This window comes from Plecotus auritus (assembly GCF_963455305.1).
Source record: "Plecotus auritus genome assembly, chromosome: 6".
Lineage (NCBI taxonomy): Eukaryota > Metazoa > Chordata > Mammalia > Chiroptera > Vespertilionidae > Plecotus > Plecotus auritus.
This window is the reverse complement of record NC_137773.1, coordinates 117,071,683-117,089,970: the sequence shown is the minus strand read 5'-3', so window position 1 is coordinate 117,089,970 and position 18,288 is coordinate 117,071,683. Positions and strand designations below refer to the sequence as shown.

At 43.4% G+C, this 18,288-nt stretch overlaps 2 protein-coding genes across 3 annotated transcripts in view; both read left to right on the top strand.

The window, feature by feature from the left end:
- Positions 1-18,288, top strand: part of GXYLT2 (glucoside xylosyltransferase 2) — a 155,828-nt gene that overhangs the window by 94,054 nt on the left and 43,486 nt on the right. The window lies entirely within an intron of this gene.
- On the top strand, positions 474-4,523 carry LOC308249887 (periphilin-1-like). Its single transcript, XM_080671935.1, has one exon. It carries the CDS (start codon positions 1,587-1,589, stop codon positions 2,472-2,474), a length of 888 nt encoding a protein of 295 aa, XP_080528061.1. The 5' UTR covers positions 474-1,586; the 3' UTR covers positions 2,475-4,523.

Below are 18,288 nucleotides of genomic sequence, written 5' to 3'. Positions count from 1 at the left end.
ATAAAGTAGGGAGAAAAATACACAATTTACCCAAATTCTTTAAGAAAACAAAGTCTCCTTATGTCTGAAAAACAAAAAGACCAAGAATCAGCAATACTTTCTACAAAAATTATAAAAACTATATAATTATTTTTAGTTCATTCAGTCCCATAATCAATTTTTGTTTCTCTTGATTTTCCCTGCCAATACTTCTATAAATCCAGATACTCTAAGAATTCTAATAATTTTCATCCAGTTCAAAGGGGATGATTTGAAAATGTCAGAGTCCTTTCCATGGATCCCTCAGAAATGTAACATTTCTTTTTCAAATGCATTATAACAAAAGGACTGTCACTACTAGGAAAATGACACGGTTACGGATTTGATTATAATGCAAATGACATGCAACTTTGTCTTTCCTGCAAAACACAATACTACAGAATACTTACAGAATTTTTGCTTCCTGGACAAAAATAGGAAAGACCTCTATCCTTTTAACAAACTAGAAAAGGACTTGTTATAGAAGACTGGAGAAAAACCAAGCAATGCTTAGAGAAATAGAGTTACACAGCTTTATTACACTAGTGGACTCAGAGGAGGTTGCCTCTCAAATTCTGAGCAAAGCAGTCTGGTGGAAGCTTTTCCTTTATGTATTTTTGGCTTCTTTATCCCCCAAATATGGATTATACTTCTGAACCTTTCGGGGGCTTTGCAAAAAGCCCCGTATGTGGGGATGGGGGTCATGGGACCATACCTAAGGGCCTGGTCTGGCGCCAGCACTGACAGCCTTCTCCGGGGGTTCTGTATTGTTTTACGATTTATGGCCTCTGTAACATGTGAGCAAAAAGGCAATAAATCTTGCTAGCCCAGACTGCAGGAAAATGGGCAGTAGGTTATATTTTCCTATCTGGGTTATACTGTTCCACCTGAGGAAAGTTCCCTTAGAGGGAAACAGATGTTATAGAAAGAATTAGCCTTTAGCCTTCTCATTCCCCCCAACCCCCCACCTCTTGTCCCATAAGCTTTTCTTAGCCTTGTGGTACAACGACTAGGGGATGTTACAATAAACAGGGACAACGACCGCTCTTAGCTGCTTCCTGCTGATAAGGGATGATGACTAAGGGGTTAAGCATCCTGTTTCTTCCTCTCAGAGGGGTTTTTAGGGAATTCTTCTGGTTTGTAGGACCATTTGAAGTTTAAAGGCATCTAGGTGAGATGAGATAAAGTGAGTTAAGAAATTTAGAAGACATAACATTTACCGAGACTCCCGGCGGCCCAGAGTTGTGGCTCACAGAAGAGATGAAATGTGGTCTGAGGGATGACATGACTATGAAAGGCTTCCAAGAGAACGAGCACCTCCTCAAAATCACCCTAGTGATGGCTACCATAGAGTAGTTAATATTGTGACAAAGAAACCACCACTGCTAGGCAGACCGGTTGAAGGAAGCTACAATAGATATTACAGTCATGTTGATTACCAAGACTATGACGAGGGCCGTAGTTTTTCTCATGATCGAAGAAGTGGTCCACCTCACAGAAGAGATGAATCTAACTATAAGTGGATAAGAGATGATCATTCTGGAAGTCGTCAGCCTGAATACAGGGACATGAGAGATGGCTTTAGAAGAAAAAGTTTCCATACTTCCCATTATGTGAGAGACCAGTCTCCTCATAAAAGAGAAACTCCGTTTTTAAGAGAATCACCTGTTGGCAGAAAGGATTCTCCACACAGCAGATCTGGCTCCAGTGTCAGTAGTAGAAGCTACTCTCCAGAAAGAAGCAAAACTTACTCTTTCCATCAATCTCAACATAGAAAACCCGTGCGTGCTGCTGCTTCCTACAAACGGCAGAATGAAGGAAAGCCAGAAAGAGATAAAGAGAGACCTGTTCAGTCTTTGAAAACATCAAGAGACACTTCACCTTCAAGTTCTTCAACAGTTCCTTCATCAAAGGTGTTAGACAAACCCAGTAAGCTAACTCAAAAGGAACTTGCTGAGGCTGCAAGCAAGTGGGCTGCTGAAAAGCTAGAGAAGGCAGATGAAAGTAACTTACCTGAAATTTCTGAGTATGAGGCAGGATCCACAGCACCATTGTTCATTGACCAGTCAGAAGAACCTGAGTCAAATGCAGCAGATGGCATAGAATTATTTGAAGACAGTCAGCTAAACAGCCGCTCCAAAGCAATAGCATCAAAAACCAAAGAGATTGAACAGGTTTACCGACAAGACTGTGAAACTTTTGGGATGGTTGTGAAAATGCTGATTGAAAAAGATCCTTCATTTGAAAAGTCCATACAGTTTGCATTGAGACAGAATTTACATGAAATAGGTGAGCGATGTGTGGAGGAACTCAAGCATTTCATTGCAGAGTATGACACCTCTAGTCAAGACTTTGGAGAGCCTTTTTTAAAATTTACTTGCTCAGGCCAAAAAAAAAAAAAAAAAAAAAAGGTACTAGATAGTCCCCCTCCCCCACTGGATTGTGTAAATCCTTAATATACGGATTTTTTTTTTTATGAAGAGAAATACTTTATGATAGTTGACCACAATTCCAATATCAAATAAACATCTAAAATAGTCTTAAGATATTTTAATTAGAATTTGTTTTATCTACGTGTAGAGCCTTCTAATTAATTACTTATATTTTCCCCCCTCTAAAATGATGGGTCAAGTAATGTTTCAAGTCCTGGAGAACAGCTTTCTGTACTTACTCATGTGCTATATAGTCTTCCATAGTATGTGATCATTTGTTTGGTCACACTAGTGTAACTTAAACATTTGTAAGATTTTTGCATTTCATAGTCATTGATACCATGTGAAAATGTTAGAATTCTAAGTTGTGATCTTATTGACTTGTTGCTTGCTTATCTTAGGCTTTGTAAGTTTTAATATGTTTAAGTATAGGATCCAAATAAACTGAATACCTTGGTATCTTAGAGAATATTTGCTTTGAGTATAAATTCTCATTGCAGTAACTAGAGCACTTAAATCTCTTAAAAGACACCTCACAATAAAATCCTGTTTTCTAAGTAAATGAACCTAAATTAATGTCTTCTATTAAAATAATCCTGAAATTCTTGTGTGTGTCTTAGACAACATCATATATAGGTAATTTGAGATGAAAGATGAGGGCCATTTTAAAGCTGAAATTTCTTTTAAAATTTCTAGTTGAAAGAGAAAAATTTAGAATTTGAGTGAGTAGTAGAGCTACTTTTTTCCCCCATTGGCCCATATTCCCTATCTCAAGAAAGAAGACTGATACCATATCCATGATTAAACTATTTACCAATTATGCCTTTGTTAATCTCTTTGTATTCTAAAAATTTCTTTGTTTTGCTGCTTTTCTAAGGGGTTCTTAGCCCTTCAAAAGTGTTTTTGGAAGAAACAAAGCAGAGTAGGTAATAAGCCTCGCACAATGACCTTTCACCAAGCAGTCTGTGTAAACCATCCTTTATGAGCTAGCCATCCAAGTAACAGGTTAGTTAGGAATCTAACTGGGACGATTAGGATATTCCACTCATTTCCTGATCTCTTCCAGCTGTCCAGTGGCATTTAGCCAAAATAGTAATTTTGTGGCATTAGTTAGGAAATCTTAAAAATTATGTTTGTTATTACTACCCAATATCATTATCCTCCCATCCTCTTTCCATTTCCACTTTTCTCACCTGAATTCTGGCATCATTTTTCAGTGGCCTTTATTGATACTATCTTAACTACCCAGAGTAGATAAACATTTTATTAAATGTGGAAATAGCAGTATAAATAATTTTAGCAGGTCCTATAATAGGTACCTCAAAAAATGTATTATGCCATTCCACAAATTTAAAATTGAATCAAAGGCAACAATTATTTTCTTAAGTTTCCTATATAAGACCTTGAATTTTAATTACTGCCATTTAGAAGTTGTACATAGCCAAAACTCAACCCCACATATCATCTCTGGTATTCTTGAGCAATGATTTTGTTTGTTACAACCACCTTAAAAAGAATAAAAGTACTGATTTTGTTTCTCCCCTGTCCCCATGTGTTTCTTCTCCTTCAGTGTTGTAGTTCCAGGATCCATTTTCTTTAGTCGAGATGTCACAATTTAATAAATAAACTTGAGAAACTACCATGGAGGCAAAAGAGTTGTTCACTTTTTTGAAATTCATTAAATTATAGGACTTTTACCCACAATACATTTAAATGTAGGTTCAACAGATAACATTTAAACATTAAAGTGGTTTATAATAAGCTTGCCACCAGCTTTATTCTGGTAGGTTTGTCAGTGTTAAATCTCTGTGTGTGTGTTTTGTTTTTTTTCTTTAAGCTTTAAAGTCTAATTTTAGGATAAATTCAGATGGGTACCAGCGTGTGTATTTTTCAAAATGTTCTTCATTAAAAAAATTTGTTTGTAAATTATCCATTGTTTTTGAGTATGTATGTCCAACTGATGTGATAACATTTTCATTGTCTTATAAAGCCTTGGTGATCAAAAGGGGAAAGCAGATATTGTGAAGCTTTTTGTGAATTTTAAAAGTGCAAAATAAAGCAACTAGGTTTAAATAATTTAAAAAAAAAAGAAATTTAGAAGACATGGTCCTAAGGTTACAGCTATGAGTAGCATTAACAGTGGTCCTGTCAATAGGAGAAGCCATTTCCAGACACCCCCCCCCCCCCCCAATTAGCCCAGGACTCAGATAGCTCCTGTCTTCTTTTTGTTGCTTGTTCAATTAGATCTTTTGCCTTATTCCTAACAATGCTTCACTGGTTGGCGTAAAAGCAGCACTCTTCTCCTAAGAAGAGGCAGATTCCACCTTTCTCTGCTGTTAGTAAGTCTAATCCTCTTCTATTCTATAGTACTACTGTGGCTAAGGAATCAACTTGATACTGTAAGGCAGTTAGGGTCTCAGCTACTCTCTCTATGTCTTCTGAAAATTCTTGGGTCAAGACTTGATAAGAGGAGACAGAGTGAGCTATTCCCTCTACCCCAGCTCCTATGCCACCCACAATTCTGAGTGCTATTAGAAGGAGAATTACTTGCAGAGCCCTTTTATATCTAGTTACTGCTTTAAGGGGGGTTTCAAGGGATTGGTTGTTGCGTATAATAGATATATCTGGGGTTATATAGGCAGGAGTGCACACTCTTGTCCAGTTTGCAGGCAGTCAGGGATAAGCAGTGGTCCCACACAATGTAGAATGTTCCTGCAGGGGAGCACCAGGGATTGGTGGTGTCTTCAGCCTTGAGAGTGGAGTTGCATAGATCATCTGGGAGGCAACCTGTTGGATGTTGGCCCTGGATACTGCTGAAACAAATAGGAGCAACATTAGTTAGCTGCACATTGGCCATGATAGATCCTATTATTTCTTCCGCTAAGTTCCCTGGTTTAGCTGTGTTTATCAGGGTAGCCATTAATAGGAGTGGTCCTGGGGGAAGACGTAACCAGCAATTCCAAGCCAAATTAGGGTTGGTAATATTGAGGAGGTGTTGGGTTGAATTGAGGAGCTGATAGAATCGGGGATCCAAGTCATATTGCCTCTGTGGCTGAGTTCTTAGTCTGGGTACTGGTACCTTGGATGCTTCCTGTTGTTGCTTGATTGTTTCTAGTCTGATGGCTTCCTTGGTTCAGGCTCAGTCAACAAAACTTTGGTCCCTGCTACGGACCCAACAGACATATGCACTGCTTGAGGATCCCTGACAATGGTTGCAGAACTTACCTGTCCAGTAGACCTGTCTTTTCCATATACAGAGCTTTATTCCAGTGTAGCAGTAGCTCCCCTGATAAGAGGAAAGACTTACAATAGTGTCATCCTGGGTCCTGGTTGAGCAGGGGCAGGATGGATATGTATCCAGGGAGAGTGGGAACATACAGGCTATAATTAAGGAAAGTATGTTATTCCCCCTGTTCCTGTTCAGTGGGGGTCCACAGCAGTGAACCACTAGAATGAAGAGTAGTATTATAACTATTCCTGCAAGGCAGATGTAGCCAAGGATGGCATGACAAAGAGTGGTCCAGCAATTCATGATTAGGCCTTTGTTTCCTTGCTGAGGTGCAGCTGGAGGGGATTCTCAAGACCTGATCGTTGCTTGGCTGATGAGTTGCCTTCAAATGCGAGTGGTGGATCCAGGTGCTCGATCCTGCAACCTTGAGAGCTGTGGGTGTGGTTAATATGACTGGATAGGGTCCCTTCCAGGTAGGCTTGAGGAGTTCCTTTTTCCAATATTTTACCCAAACCTGGTCTCCAGGTTTATAAGGATGTACTGCTGTTCCTAGAGATATGGGTAACGGATCAGTAACCCATCTGTGGACCTCAAAGAGTTTTTCCAAGTCCTTGTAGTTGCTTCTGGATTTCCAAGTTACCTATTTCCCCCAAATCTCCCTTTGGCTGAATTAAGGGAGGGGATCTGTCATATAGAATTTCAAAGGGAGAGAAACCTACCCTGGCCCTTGGGGCACAGTGTACCTGCAGGAATACAAGAGGCAAGATATCTGTCCAGGGTAAGGTTGTCTCTTGGCATAGCTTAGCCATAGCTTGCTTGAGAGTCCGGTTCATGGATCTACTTTCCCTGAACTCTGAGGCCTGTAAGTTGTATGTAGGTTTCATTTAATTCCTAAAGCATTAGCTACCTGTTGTACTATTTCTGCTACAAAGGCTGGGCCATTATCGGACCCCATGGTCAGAGGCATTCCATTGCATGGAATTATATCCTTCAGCAATGCCTTAGTGACTTCTCTCGCCTTTTCCATGCGAGTGGGATATGCCTCTACCCAGCCTGAAAAGGTGCAAACAAAAACTAGCATGTATTTATTTCCTCTGCTAGGCCCTATTTCTGTAAAATCTACTTCTAAGTCTTTGAAGGGAGCTTGCCCACAGTGCTGAACTCCTATTGGTCCTATAGGACCCTGTTTGGCGTTGTTTGGTGCACAGAGGAGACAACACTGAGAGACTGAGGCTTACAAGAAGATAAGATGGGCAATTAGGTGGTACCTCCCTAACAAAGCTTCTTTTTTTTGAGATTGATAGCACTGTCTTTTTATTTTTTTAAACTTAATAAATCTTTATTGTTCAGATTATTACAATTGTTCCTCTATTTCCCCCCATAGCTTCCCTCCACCCAGTTCCCACCCCACCCTCTGCCCTTATCCCCCCCGCCACTGTCCTCATCCATAGGTGTACAATTTTTGTCCAGTCTCTTCCCGCACGCACCACATCTCTTTCCCCCCGAGAATTGTCAGTCCACTCCCATACTATGCCCCTGATTCTATTATATTCACCAGTTTATTCTGTTCATCAGATTTTTTATTCACTTGATTTTTAGATTCACTTGTTGATAGATATGTATTTGTTGTTCATAATTTTTATCTTAACCTTTTTCTTCTTCCTCTTCTTAAAGAATACCTTTCAGCATTTCATATAATACTGGTTTGGCGGTGATGAACTCCTTTAGCTTTTTCTTATCTGTGAAGCTCTTTATCTGACCTTCAATTCTGAATGATAGATTTGCTAGGTAGAGTAATCTTGGCTGTAGGTTCTTGTTATTCATCACTTTGAATATTTCTTGCCATTCCCATCTGGCCTGCCTAGTTTCTGTTGAGAAATCAGCTGACAATCGTATGGGGCTCCCTTGTAGGTAATTAACTGTTTTTCTCTTGCTGCTTTTAATATTCTCTCTTTGTCTTTTGTTCTTGGTATTTTAATTATGATGTGTCTTGGTGTGGTCCTCTTTGGATTCCTTTTGTTTGGGGTTCTGTGCACTTTCTGGACTTGTAAGTCTATTTCTTTCACCAGGTGGGGGAAGTTTTCTGTCATTATTTCTTCAAATAGGTTTTCAGTATCTTGCTCTCTCTCTTCTTCTGGCACCCCCATAATTCTGATGTTGGTACACTTGAGGTTGTCCCAGAGGCTCCTTCTATCTTCAAATTTTTGGATTCTTTTTCCTTTTTGCTTTTCCGGTTGAGTGTTTTTTGCTTCTTTGTATTTCATATCTTTGACTTGATTCTTGCGGGCCTCTAGTCTGCTGTTACGTCTCTGTATAATATTTTTTATTCCAGTCAGTGTATGTTTAATTTCTAGTTGGTCCTTTTTCATATCCTCGGGGGTCTTGCTAAATTTATTGGCCTTTTTCTAGGAAATTCTTGAAAAACCTTATAACCGTGGTTTTGAACTCTATATCCATTCGTTTGCTTTCCTCCATTTCCTTCATTTGTGATCTGTTTCTTTGTCTCCGCATTTTGGCTGCTTCTCTGAGTTGGTAGAGTGGCTTTGTGTGCTAGGTGTCCTATAGGGCCCAGTGGCTCTGCCTCGGACACTCTTGGTGCACCCCTTTGTGGGCTGTGTGCACAGCCTTGTTGTAGTTAAGTCTTGATTGTTGTTGGTATCACTGGGGGGAATTGACCTCCAGGCCAATTGGCTGTGAGGATCAGCCATGTCTACACTGGGAGATTTTCGGTGCTGGAGACAACCTTATGAGACAAGACTTGCAAAATTGCAAAAGCCTCTGTGCTTAGCTTGGATGGGGCAGAGTCTCAGGGCAGAGCAGACAGCCTTGGCTTCCCGTCAGCTCTGCCCTATGAGGCCCCTGGTTCTCAGTGTCCCTCGGTAATCGCTGTAAGCACCTCTGAGAGAAAGCTGCCCTTGAGTTTCTCCCACTGCCAGACAGTCCAGTTTCTCCTTGAATGAGTCTGGGTTCCCAGAGTCTCACCCGGAACTGGAGTTCTGTGCAGTTGGGAGCTTTCGTCTCCCTTCCTATTGAGAAAGCCAGCCGCGCACTCAGCGGTCAGTCCTCTCTGCGCGTGCGCGCCTCTGGACCTCTGCCTTTTGCAGCTCCCCTGGGTCTCAGTGTGCATTTCTCTTTTCCTGACAGTCCAGATTCTCCCCCTCCCCCCGAATGAGCCTGGGTTCCCAGAGTCTCGCCCGGAACTGGATTTTAGCGCAGTCGGGAGCTTCCGTCTCCCTCCCGCTTTAGAAAGCCAGCCATGCACTCAGCTGCCCGTCCTCTGCGCACGTGCGTCTCTGCACCTTAGCCTTTTGCAGCTCCTCTGAGTCTCAATGTGCTTTTCTTTTTCTTTCTAGTTGTAGAATTTCCACTCAGCCAGCTTTCCTGTGGTTCTGGATGGTGTCCATTTTGTCTTTTAGTTGTAGTTTTGAAATTGTTGTGCAAGGCAGCATTTTAGGTGTTTATCTATGCCGCCATCTTGGTTTTTCCCCTAACAAAGCTTCTAGGGCAGTCTTTCCTAAATGAGTAAGTTTATGCTGCTGGAGGACTACCTTTTGGGATAACTGTTCTGGGACATGGACCCTATGATCTGGGAATATCCACCAACCTTCCTTCGTCCTCTTACCCCCTTCTTGTTGGACCCATTCCTCTTCCTGGAGAGTGTATTTCGGAGGTTCAGGTAATTCGGGGGCCAACACGATCCATGACGGTGCCACTTGTTCTTTAGCAGCCAGCTTGGCTGTGGTGTCAGCATGTTGGTTTCCTTCTGACACTAAGTCTTTCCCTTTCTGGTGACCTTTGCAATGGTTGATGGCTATTTCCTTGGGCTTCCAGACTGCTTCTAGTAACTTTAAGATCTCATCCTGATTTTTGATTCTTTTTCCTCTGGCCATCAGGAGCCCCCTTTCCTTGTATATAGCCCCATGGATATGCAGGGTGGTGAAGGCATAGTGCAAATCAGTGTAGATGTTAGCATGCTTATCCTTACCGAGTTCTAGGGCTCTGGCTAGGGCCCAAAGTTCTGCCCTTTGCACTGACCATCCTTCAGGCAGGACCTGTGCCTCATTTGTCTCAAAGTTTGATACCACTGCATATCCTGCTCATCTTTTTCCTTTATCTAAGAAGCTACTGCTGTCCATGAAAATACTAAGTCTGGATTTTGAAGGGGCCTGTTAGATCTGGTCGGCTAGAGTAAACCTCCTCTAGGACTTCTGGGCAATGATGCTCTGGGGTTCCCTCAGCAATGGTTAAAAAAGTGGCAGGATTAAGAGTTCTCACTGCTTCTAGTCGTACCTGTGGATTTTCATATAGGAGCCCCTGATACTGGGTCATCTGAGCATGAGTCAGCCAGTGCTGCCCCCTAGCTTCCATTAGGGTAACAAGAGCATGAGGTACTTTCACATTTAAGTTTTGCCCCAGGGTAAGCTTATCAGCTTCTTTGACTAATAATGCCATGGCTGCAAGGGCCCTGAGACATGGGAGCCACCTGGAGGCAACTGGGTCAATCTGCTTGGAGAGATAGGCTACTGGTCTTTGCCAGGGTCCAAACTTCTGGGTTAGAACTCCTAGGGCTACCCTGCTGTTCTCGTTAACTAAGAGGTTAAATTCCCTTGTCATATCTGGTAGCCCTAGTGCTGGGGCCTTGGTAAGCTTTGCCTTAATAGTGATAAAGGCATTTTCCTACTCAGAACCCCAGTCAATGGGTGCCTTCTGTTCCCCTTTCAAAGCTTCATAGGAAGGCTTGGCTAAGTTTGAAACCCTGGGATCCAAATCCAACAGAACCCTGTTGATCCCAGGAATTCCTGAATCTGCCACCAGGTGCTAGGGACTGGGATGGCACATACTGCCTGCTTTCTTTCAGTCCCTAGCCTTCATTTCCCCTGGGTAATTCAGAAGCCTAGATATTTGACTTCTTTCTGACAAAGCTGTGCCTTTTTCTTGGACACACTGTAACTTGTTTTAGTTAACAGGTTCAGAAGGGCTCACGTTCCTTCCCAGCACTGAGCTCGTGTGGAGCTAGCCAGTAGGAGGTCATCTACATATTGGAGTAGAATATATCCCAAGTCCTGTCCTGGGAACTTAGATCAGATACTAGTGCTCCACTAAAAAAAGTAGGGGAGTTCTTGAACCCTTGTGGCAGTCTGGTCCAGGTGAACTGCTCCTTGGCCCCTGTAGTTGGGTTTTCCCATTCAAAAGCAAACAGGGGCTGACTGGAGGGTGCCAGCTGAAGGCAGAAAAAGGCATCTTTCAGATCTAGACAGGTAAACCATTCTGCCCCTGATGGAATGAGTCCTAGAACTGTGGAGGGGTTCGGTAGCACTGAATGCAAGGTTATAACAGCCTCATTAACAGCCCACAGGTCCTGCACCAGGTGGTAGTCATTAGTCCCAGGCTTTTTGACAGGCAAGAGAGCAGTGTGCCATGGTGACTGGCATCGGTCTAAATCAGGGGTGGGCAAACTTTTTGACTCGAGGGCCACAATGGGTTCTTAAACTGGACCGGAGGGCCGGAACAAAAGCATGGATGGAGTGTTTGTGTGAACTAATATAAATTCAAAGTACAGGAGCGGAGGGGAGAGCAAGAGAACCCTCTGCTCTTTCGGCTCCGCGGGCCGGATAGAACAGCCGAACGGGCCGGATCCGGCCCACGGGCCGTAGTTTGCCCACGGCTGGTCTAAATGGACCTGGATTCCTAGGTGTGCCTCCCTTGGAATCGGATATTGGTAGATTTTAACAGGCTGTGTCCCAGGCTTTAAATCAATTAGTACTGGGGCGTGGTCCTTAGCCAGGCCTGGAGGATTCCCTTCTGCCCAAATTAGCAGAAATTCTTCCTCTAATTCAGGTTCTAATGGTGAGGCCTTTGCCTGGGGGGGAATAAAGTCTCCATTCTTCCTCCCTCGGCACTGCTAAGGACATGATCATTGGGGAGGTCTCATCACCTAGGCGCAGCTGTGCTGAGCCATCTGGAGCAAAAGTGATTTCTGCCTCCATTTTATCTAAAAGGTCTCTACCCATCAGAGGTACTGGACAGTCTGGCAAGTACAGGAATTCATGAATTACTTGGTGGCTGCCAAGTTGGCATCGACAAGGGTGGCAGAATAGTCTATGGGTCTGGTCCCCAGTAGCTCCAATAATGGTGACCTCATTTCCTGAGAGAAGTGCTACTTTCTGTGTGACTACTGAGTGGTCAGCTCCCGTATGAACCATAAAGTCCACAGTCTGGCCCCCAATTTTCATTCTGACCATGGGCTCGTGGGGGCCTAGCTGAAGTGAGCCCGGTCTGTCCTAGTCAGAATCAGCCATTGCTAGCCCAATGAGATCTGCTTCAAGTGGCTCTGGTTGATAGCGACTAGGCAGAAAAGGGGGCCCTGTTTTCTTACTTTGCCGTTTGGGACATTCATTCTTCCAGTGTCCTGTTTCCTTACAATAGGCACACTGGTCTCATCACAGGCTCGCTCTTCCTCCCCCCCCTGATCTGTATTCTTGCTTCCCTTTCTGATCTGTCTGCGAGCCCGAACCTCTAAAAGCTGCTGCTATTGAGAGAGAAACCAAGATGGCGGCATAGGTAAACACCTAAACTGCTGCCTCGCACAACAATTTCAAAACTAAAACTAAAAGACAGAACGGACACCATCCAGAACCACAGGAAAGCTGGCTGAGTGAAAATTCTACAACTAGAAGGAAAGAGAAAAGCTCACAGAGAATTGGAGGTACGGCAAAGGGGCTTTGTGTGCGCAGAGAGGAAGGGCGGCTGAGAGCCTGGCTGACTTTCTCTGGCGGAAGGGGGAAGGAAGCCTCCAACCGCACTGAACCCCAGTTCTGACTGCACTGAACCCCAGTTCCAGGCAAACCCCTGGGGACCCACGCTCTTACGGGGGGAGTCTGGACTCTCGGGTGGAGACTCGAGCTGGGAAAGGCAGAAGTCTGAAGGTGCACGCGGGCCAGTGCGCACAAAGGCTGTGGAAGTTCCCACAGGCTTTCCCTAGTGGAAGGGAGTCAGAGGATTCTGACTGCACTGAGCCCCAGTTCTGACTGCAGTGAACCCCACTTCCAGGCGAACCCCTGGGGACCCACGCTCTTGTGGGGGGAGTCTGGACTCTCAGGCGGAGACTCGAGCTGGGGAAGGCGGAGGACTGAAAGCGCACATGCGCGCAAGGGCAAGGCTGACAGGAAGCCAAGACTGAGACTCCACCCCATCCAAGCTGAGCACAGAGGCTATTGCAATTTGGCAAGTCTAATCCTATAAGGCTGTCTCCAGCACCGAACTTCTCCCAGCATAGACACAGCTGATCCTTACAGCCAACTGGCCCGGAGGTCAATTCTTCCCAGTGATACCAACAACAATAAAGACTTAATTACAACAAGGCTGTACACACAGTCCACAAAGGGGTGCACCAAGAGTGTCCACCTCAGGTTAACTGGGGAAGCAGACCCACTGGGCCATATTGGAAACCTAGCACAAATATCTACCTTACCAACTCAGGGAATCAGTGAAAATGCAGGGTCAAAGAATCAGATCACAAACGAAAGAAATGGAGGAAAACAAATGACTGGATATAGAATTCAAAACCACGGTTATAAGACTTTTTAAGAATATCCTAGAAAAGGCCGATAAATATAACGAGACCCTCGAAGATATGAAAAAGGACCAACTAGAAATTAAACATACACTGACTGAAATAAAAAATATTATACAGAGACCCAGAAACAGAATAGAGGAACACAAGAATCAAGTCAAAGAATTGAAATACAAAGAAGCAAAAAACACTCAACCGAAAAAGCAAAAAGCAAAAAAAAAAAAAAAATCCAAAAAGTTGAAGATAATGTAAGAAGACTCTGGGACAACTTCAAGTGTACCAACATCAGAATTATGGGGGTGCCAGAAGAAGAGAGAGAGCAAGATACTGAAAACCTATTTGAAGAAATAATGACCGAAAACTTCCCCCACCTGGTGAAAGAAATAGACTTACAACTCCAGGAAGCCCACAGAACCCCAAACAAAAGGAATCCAAAGAGGACCACACCAAGACACATCATAATTAAAATGCCAAGAGCAAAAGACAAAGAGAGAATATTAAAAGCAGCAAGAGAAAAACAGTTAATTACCTACAAGGGAGCACCCATACGACTGTCAGCTGACTTCTCAACAGAAACTATGCAGGCCAGACGGGAGTGGCAAGAAATTTTCAATGTGATGAATAGCAAGAACCTACAACCAAGATTACTCTACCCAGCAAAGCTATCATTCAGAATTGAAGGGCAGATAAAGAGCTTCACAGATAAGAAAAAGCTGAAGGAGTTCATCACCACCAAACCAGTATTATATGAAATGCTGAAAGGTATTCTTAAAGAAGAGGAAGAAGAAAAAAGTAAAGAGAAAAATTATGAACAACAAATACATATCTATCAACAAGTGAACCTAAAAATCAAGTGAATTAAAAACCTGAGGAACAGAATAATCTGGTGAATATAATAGAATCAGGGGCATAGAAAGGGAGTGGACTGATAATTCTCAGGGGGAAAGGGGTGTGGGGGGTTCATGAAGAGAATGGACAAAAATCATACACCTATGGATGAGGACAGTGGGGGGGAGGTAAGGGCAGAAGGTGGGGTGGGAAATGGGTGGAGGGGAGCTATGGGGGGAAAAAGGAGAAATAATTGTAATAATCTGAATAAAGATTTATTTAAAAAAAAAATAAAAGCTGCTGCTATTATATTGGCCCTTCTTTGTATTCTCTTTTCTTCCTCCTTTCTTGCCACCCTGTCTAGGTTGATGAAAACCTTTTTTTTTTTTTTCTATCTCTAGCAGCTCAGTAGCATTTTTTCCCCCTGAAAAAAATCCTTCCAGCTTCTGTAATTTTCTCCTTTTATCAGGCTGATCTTGACCTACAAAAGCTGCATTTACCATAGTTTGATTTTCTGGGGCCTTACATAGTCTCTCATAGAAAGCCGCTGGGCTTTCATCAGGCTTCTGGAAGACCTCGGAGATTTTAGCCATATTGGTGGGCTTCTTGGCTCTGGCCCTGACTCCTTGGAGGAAAGCCAGCCAATATCTTTCTAGCCTGGCCCTTCCATCTTCTGAGTTTGGGGTCCAATCAGGTTCTTCATCTGGGAAGGCCTCCCTGGCCCATCTGTCTGTATCTAATATCCCTGCTGGGGCCTGGGTCTGGAGCCAATTCCGAGCCTCTGTTACTACTCTCATACGCTCCTCAATGTTAAAGAACATAAAGAGGAGCTGCTTGCAGTCCACCCAGGTGGGCTTCTGGGTCTGGAAGATCATTCCTAGGAGGTCTATCATGGCCTGAGGTTTTTCAGAATAAGCTGGGGTGTGATGTTTCCAATTCAGAATATCACTTGTGGTAAAGGGCTGATAATAATAGACCGGCACTCCCTCCTGTAAGGTCCCATCTTTGCAAAGTACTTGGGCACCTCGAGTCTTCCTGAGAGGCATCTAATGTGCCAGTTGTGGTTTGGGCCCTTGGTCGGCTGAACACAAGCACTGCCCAACTGGCTCTGGAGAGTCTGGTTGTGGAGAGACAGAGGGGGCAGTGTTTCTAGACTTTCTGGACCTTCCAGACCAGCAGGGGGAGCACTAGGTGCTGCCTGTGGCACATATGGAGGTGGTAAAACTGGCAGGACTTTCTGGGGGAATTCCTGTAGCATAGGGGGCTGAGCTTCCTTCTAAGGGACCTGTTTCTTTTCTCCTTCCTACTTTTCCTTAGCCTGCTCCTGCTCTGCCTGCCTCTCCTTTGCCTGCTCCTGCCCTGCCTGCCTCTTTACTCCTGCTACTAAAACCTTACTCTGTCCCTTCTTACACACACAGAACCGGACCCAAGGCAGCAATGTTTGAGCAATTTCTAACCAGCTGTCTATGTAGGGAAATTGATCTGGGTGTCCAGGGTCTCCTGTGACTACGTTCCAGACTACCCTGACCAGTCCTTCATTTAAAGAGTCTTCCGAGGGCCAGTTGACACTGAAGGCTGGCCATTCTAATTCACAGAATTTCCTCAGTGTTTCAGGATTCATTTTAATATCATAATCCCCATTGAAACCCTTTTTAAAAAATTTCAACATTTGAGGACAGTGGGTTTACTTTGTCCCAATTCCATGATGATTGGTGGTGAGAGACAGACAAGGGAGGGGGTGACCTGTTTTCATGGATCTACTCAGATACCCGCCTGGGCGCATCCCTTGGGAGCTTAGATTCATCTTAGCTAAGGTGCACCTGCATAAATGCCAGGCCTGGTCATTTCCAAGTGGGGGTGAGTCACCATTATGCCTTATGACGAATCGTGGAACTGCAGTTGAGGGCCCACTTGGACTCTGTAACTAAGGTCGTGAAGCCACACAATGGATAGGAGAGCGCAAACCCTCTCCTTCCACACTCACACACTTTCACCAGTCATTAACTCAGAGTTTAAACAGTACATCCGATTCCTGACTAATTTACTTGACGAAGTCGTATGACTTCCGGGGAGGTAATCAAGCTCCTCCTTCCACTCTCTCAGAGTGGGCCTAACTACGTGGGCCCCTACCTTACTGTTTCTATCAATAGGTCCAGGGGTGTCCATCCACTCTCTCCAGATGCCGGCCGGGTTAAATTCTGCTAAAATCAGCAGGGCGCGCCTCCTGGAGGCCTATCCCATGTCCCTGGGCCCCAAACCCAGTCCACTCACCAGAGGCCAAAAGGCCAGCATGGTTGGGCTTCCTGGTCAGGGAATCAGATGTTATAGAAGACTGGAGAAAAACCAAGCAATGCTTAGAGAAATGGAGTTACACAGCTTTATTATGCTGGCAGACTCAGAGGAGGTTGCCTCTCAAATTCTGAGCAAAGCAATCTGGTGGAAGCTTTTCCTTTATGTATTTTTGGCTTCTTTGTCCCCCAAATATGGATTATACTTCTGGACCTTTCGGGGGCTTTGCAAAAAGCCCCGTGTGTGGGGATGGGGGCCATGGGACCATACCTAAGGGACTGGTCTGGTGCCAGCACTGAAAGCCCTCTTTAGGGATTGTGTATTGTTTTACGATTTATGGCCTCTGTAACATGTGAGAAAATAGGCAACAAATCTTGCTAGTCCAGACTACAGGAAAAGGGGCAATAGGTTATATTTTCCCATCTGGGTTACACTGTTCCACTTGAGGAAAGTTCCCTTAGAGGGAGCCAGATGTTATAGAAAGAATTAGCCTTTAGCCTTCTCAGACTAACCAAAATAAAGTTTATTCTTTAACTTCATTTGTCCTTGGATGTGGTCAGCAAATGACACTAATTGGATTTCTGCCATTCCTGAGTAGGCTGACATAAGCCATTTACCCTCTGGCAAAATGCAAATCATCCATTTTTAAGTGTCCTTGGTTTAGGGAAGATAGGATTTACCAGATGGCTCCAAATTGCTGTTTAACCATCTTAGTTTCTCTATTCCTGGCTTACTGCCCTGTGTCATTTAACAGCAAACTAAAAGAAAGCAAGCAAAGAACATCAGTAACCAAGTTACATCACAGACAGACAGACAGGAACTCTCACTAGCTAAGAGTTTTCAGTGGCTGATGCCTTGAGAGGGAGAGCAGGAAGGGTCCCCAAGCTTAAGAATTCTTTTTTTTTTTTTTAATTTAATTAATTAATTAATTTATTTATTTATTTTTTCTCAAATTTTTATTAAGGTATTATATGTGTACATATCTTACCATTGCCCCCCCCCACCCCACTCCCATACATGCCTCACCCCCCAATGTTTTGCATCCATTGGTTACTCTAATATACATGCATATAAGTCCTTCAGTTGATCTCTTATTTCCCCCACCTCTCCCTAACCTTACTGCTGTAATTTGACAGTCTGTTTGATGTTTTACTGCCTCTGTATCTATCTTTTTGTTCATCAGTTTATAAATGTTTTTCATTATCCCCAAATGAGTGAGATCATGTGGTATTTTTCTTTCATTGACTGGCTTATTTCACTTAGCATAATGTTCTCTAATTCCATCCAGGTGCCTACAAAGGGTAGTAATTCCTTCTTTTTTATGGCAGCATAGTATTCCATTGTGTAGATGTACCATAGTTTTCTGATCCAGTCATCTGCTGACGGGCACTTAGGCTGTTTCCAAATCTTAGCTATGGTAAATTGTGCTGCTATGAACATAGGGGTGCATATATCCTTTCTGATTGGTGTTTCTGGTTTCTTAGGATATATTCCCAGGAGTGGGATTACTGGGTCAAATGGGAGTTCCATTTTCAGTTTTTTGAGGAAACTCCATACTGTTCTCCACAGTGGCTGCACCAGTCTGCATTCCCACCAGCAGTGCACGAGGGTTCCTTTTTCTCCGCATCCTCGCCAACACTTGTCGTTTGTTGATTTGTTGATGATAGCCATTCTGACAGGTGTGAGATGGTATCGCATTGTCGTTTTGATTTGCATCTCTCGGATAATTAGTGACTTTGAGCATGTTTTCATGTGTCTCTTGGCCTTCCTTCTGTCTTCTTTTGAAAAGATTCTATTTAGGTCTGTTGCCCATTTTTTTTTTTTTTTTTTTTTTTGGGATTATATGGCAGTATCTTAACATCATCTTTTTTTTTTTTTTTTTCAAATTTTTATTAAGGTATTATATGTGTACATATCTT

What these genes read in the sequence shown, in the direction of transcription:
- LOC308249887 (XM_080671935.1), top strand. Translation starts at nt 1,587, where the DNA reads ATGAGAGATGGCTTTAGAAGAAAAAGTTTCCATACTTCCCATTATGTG.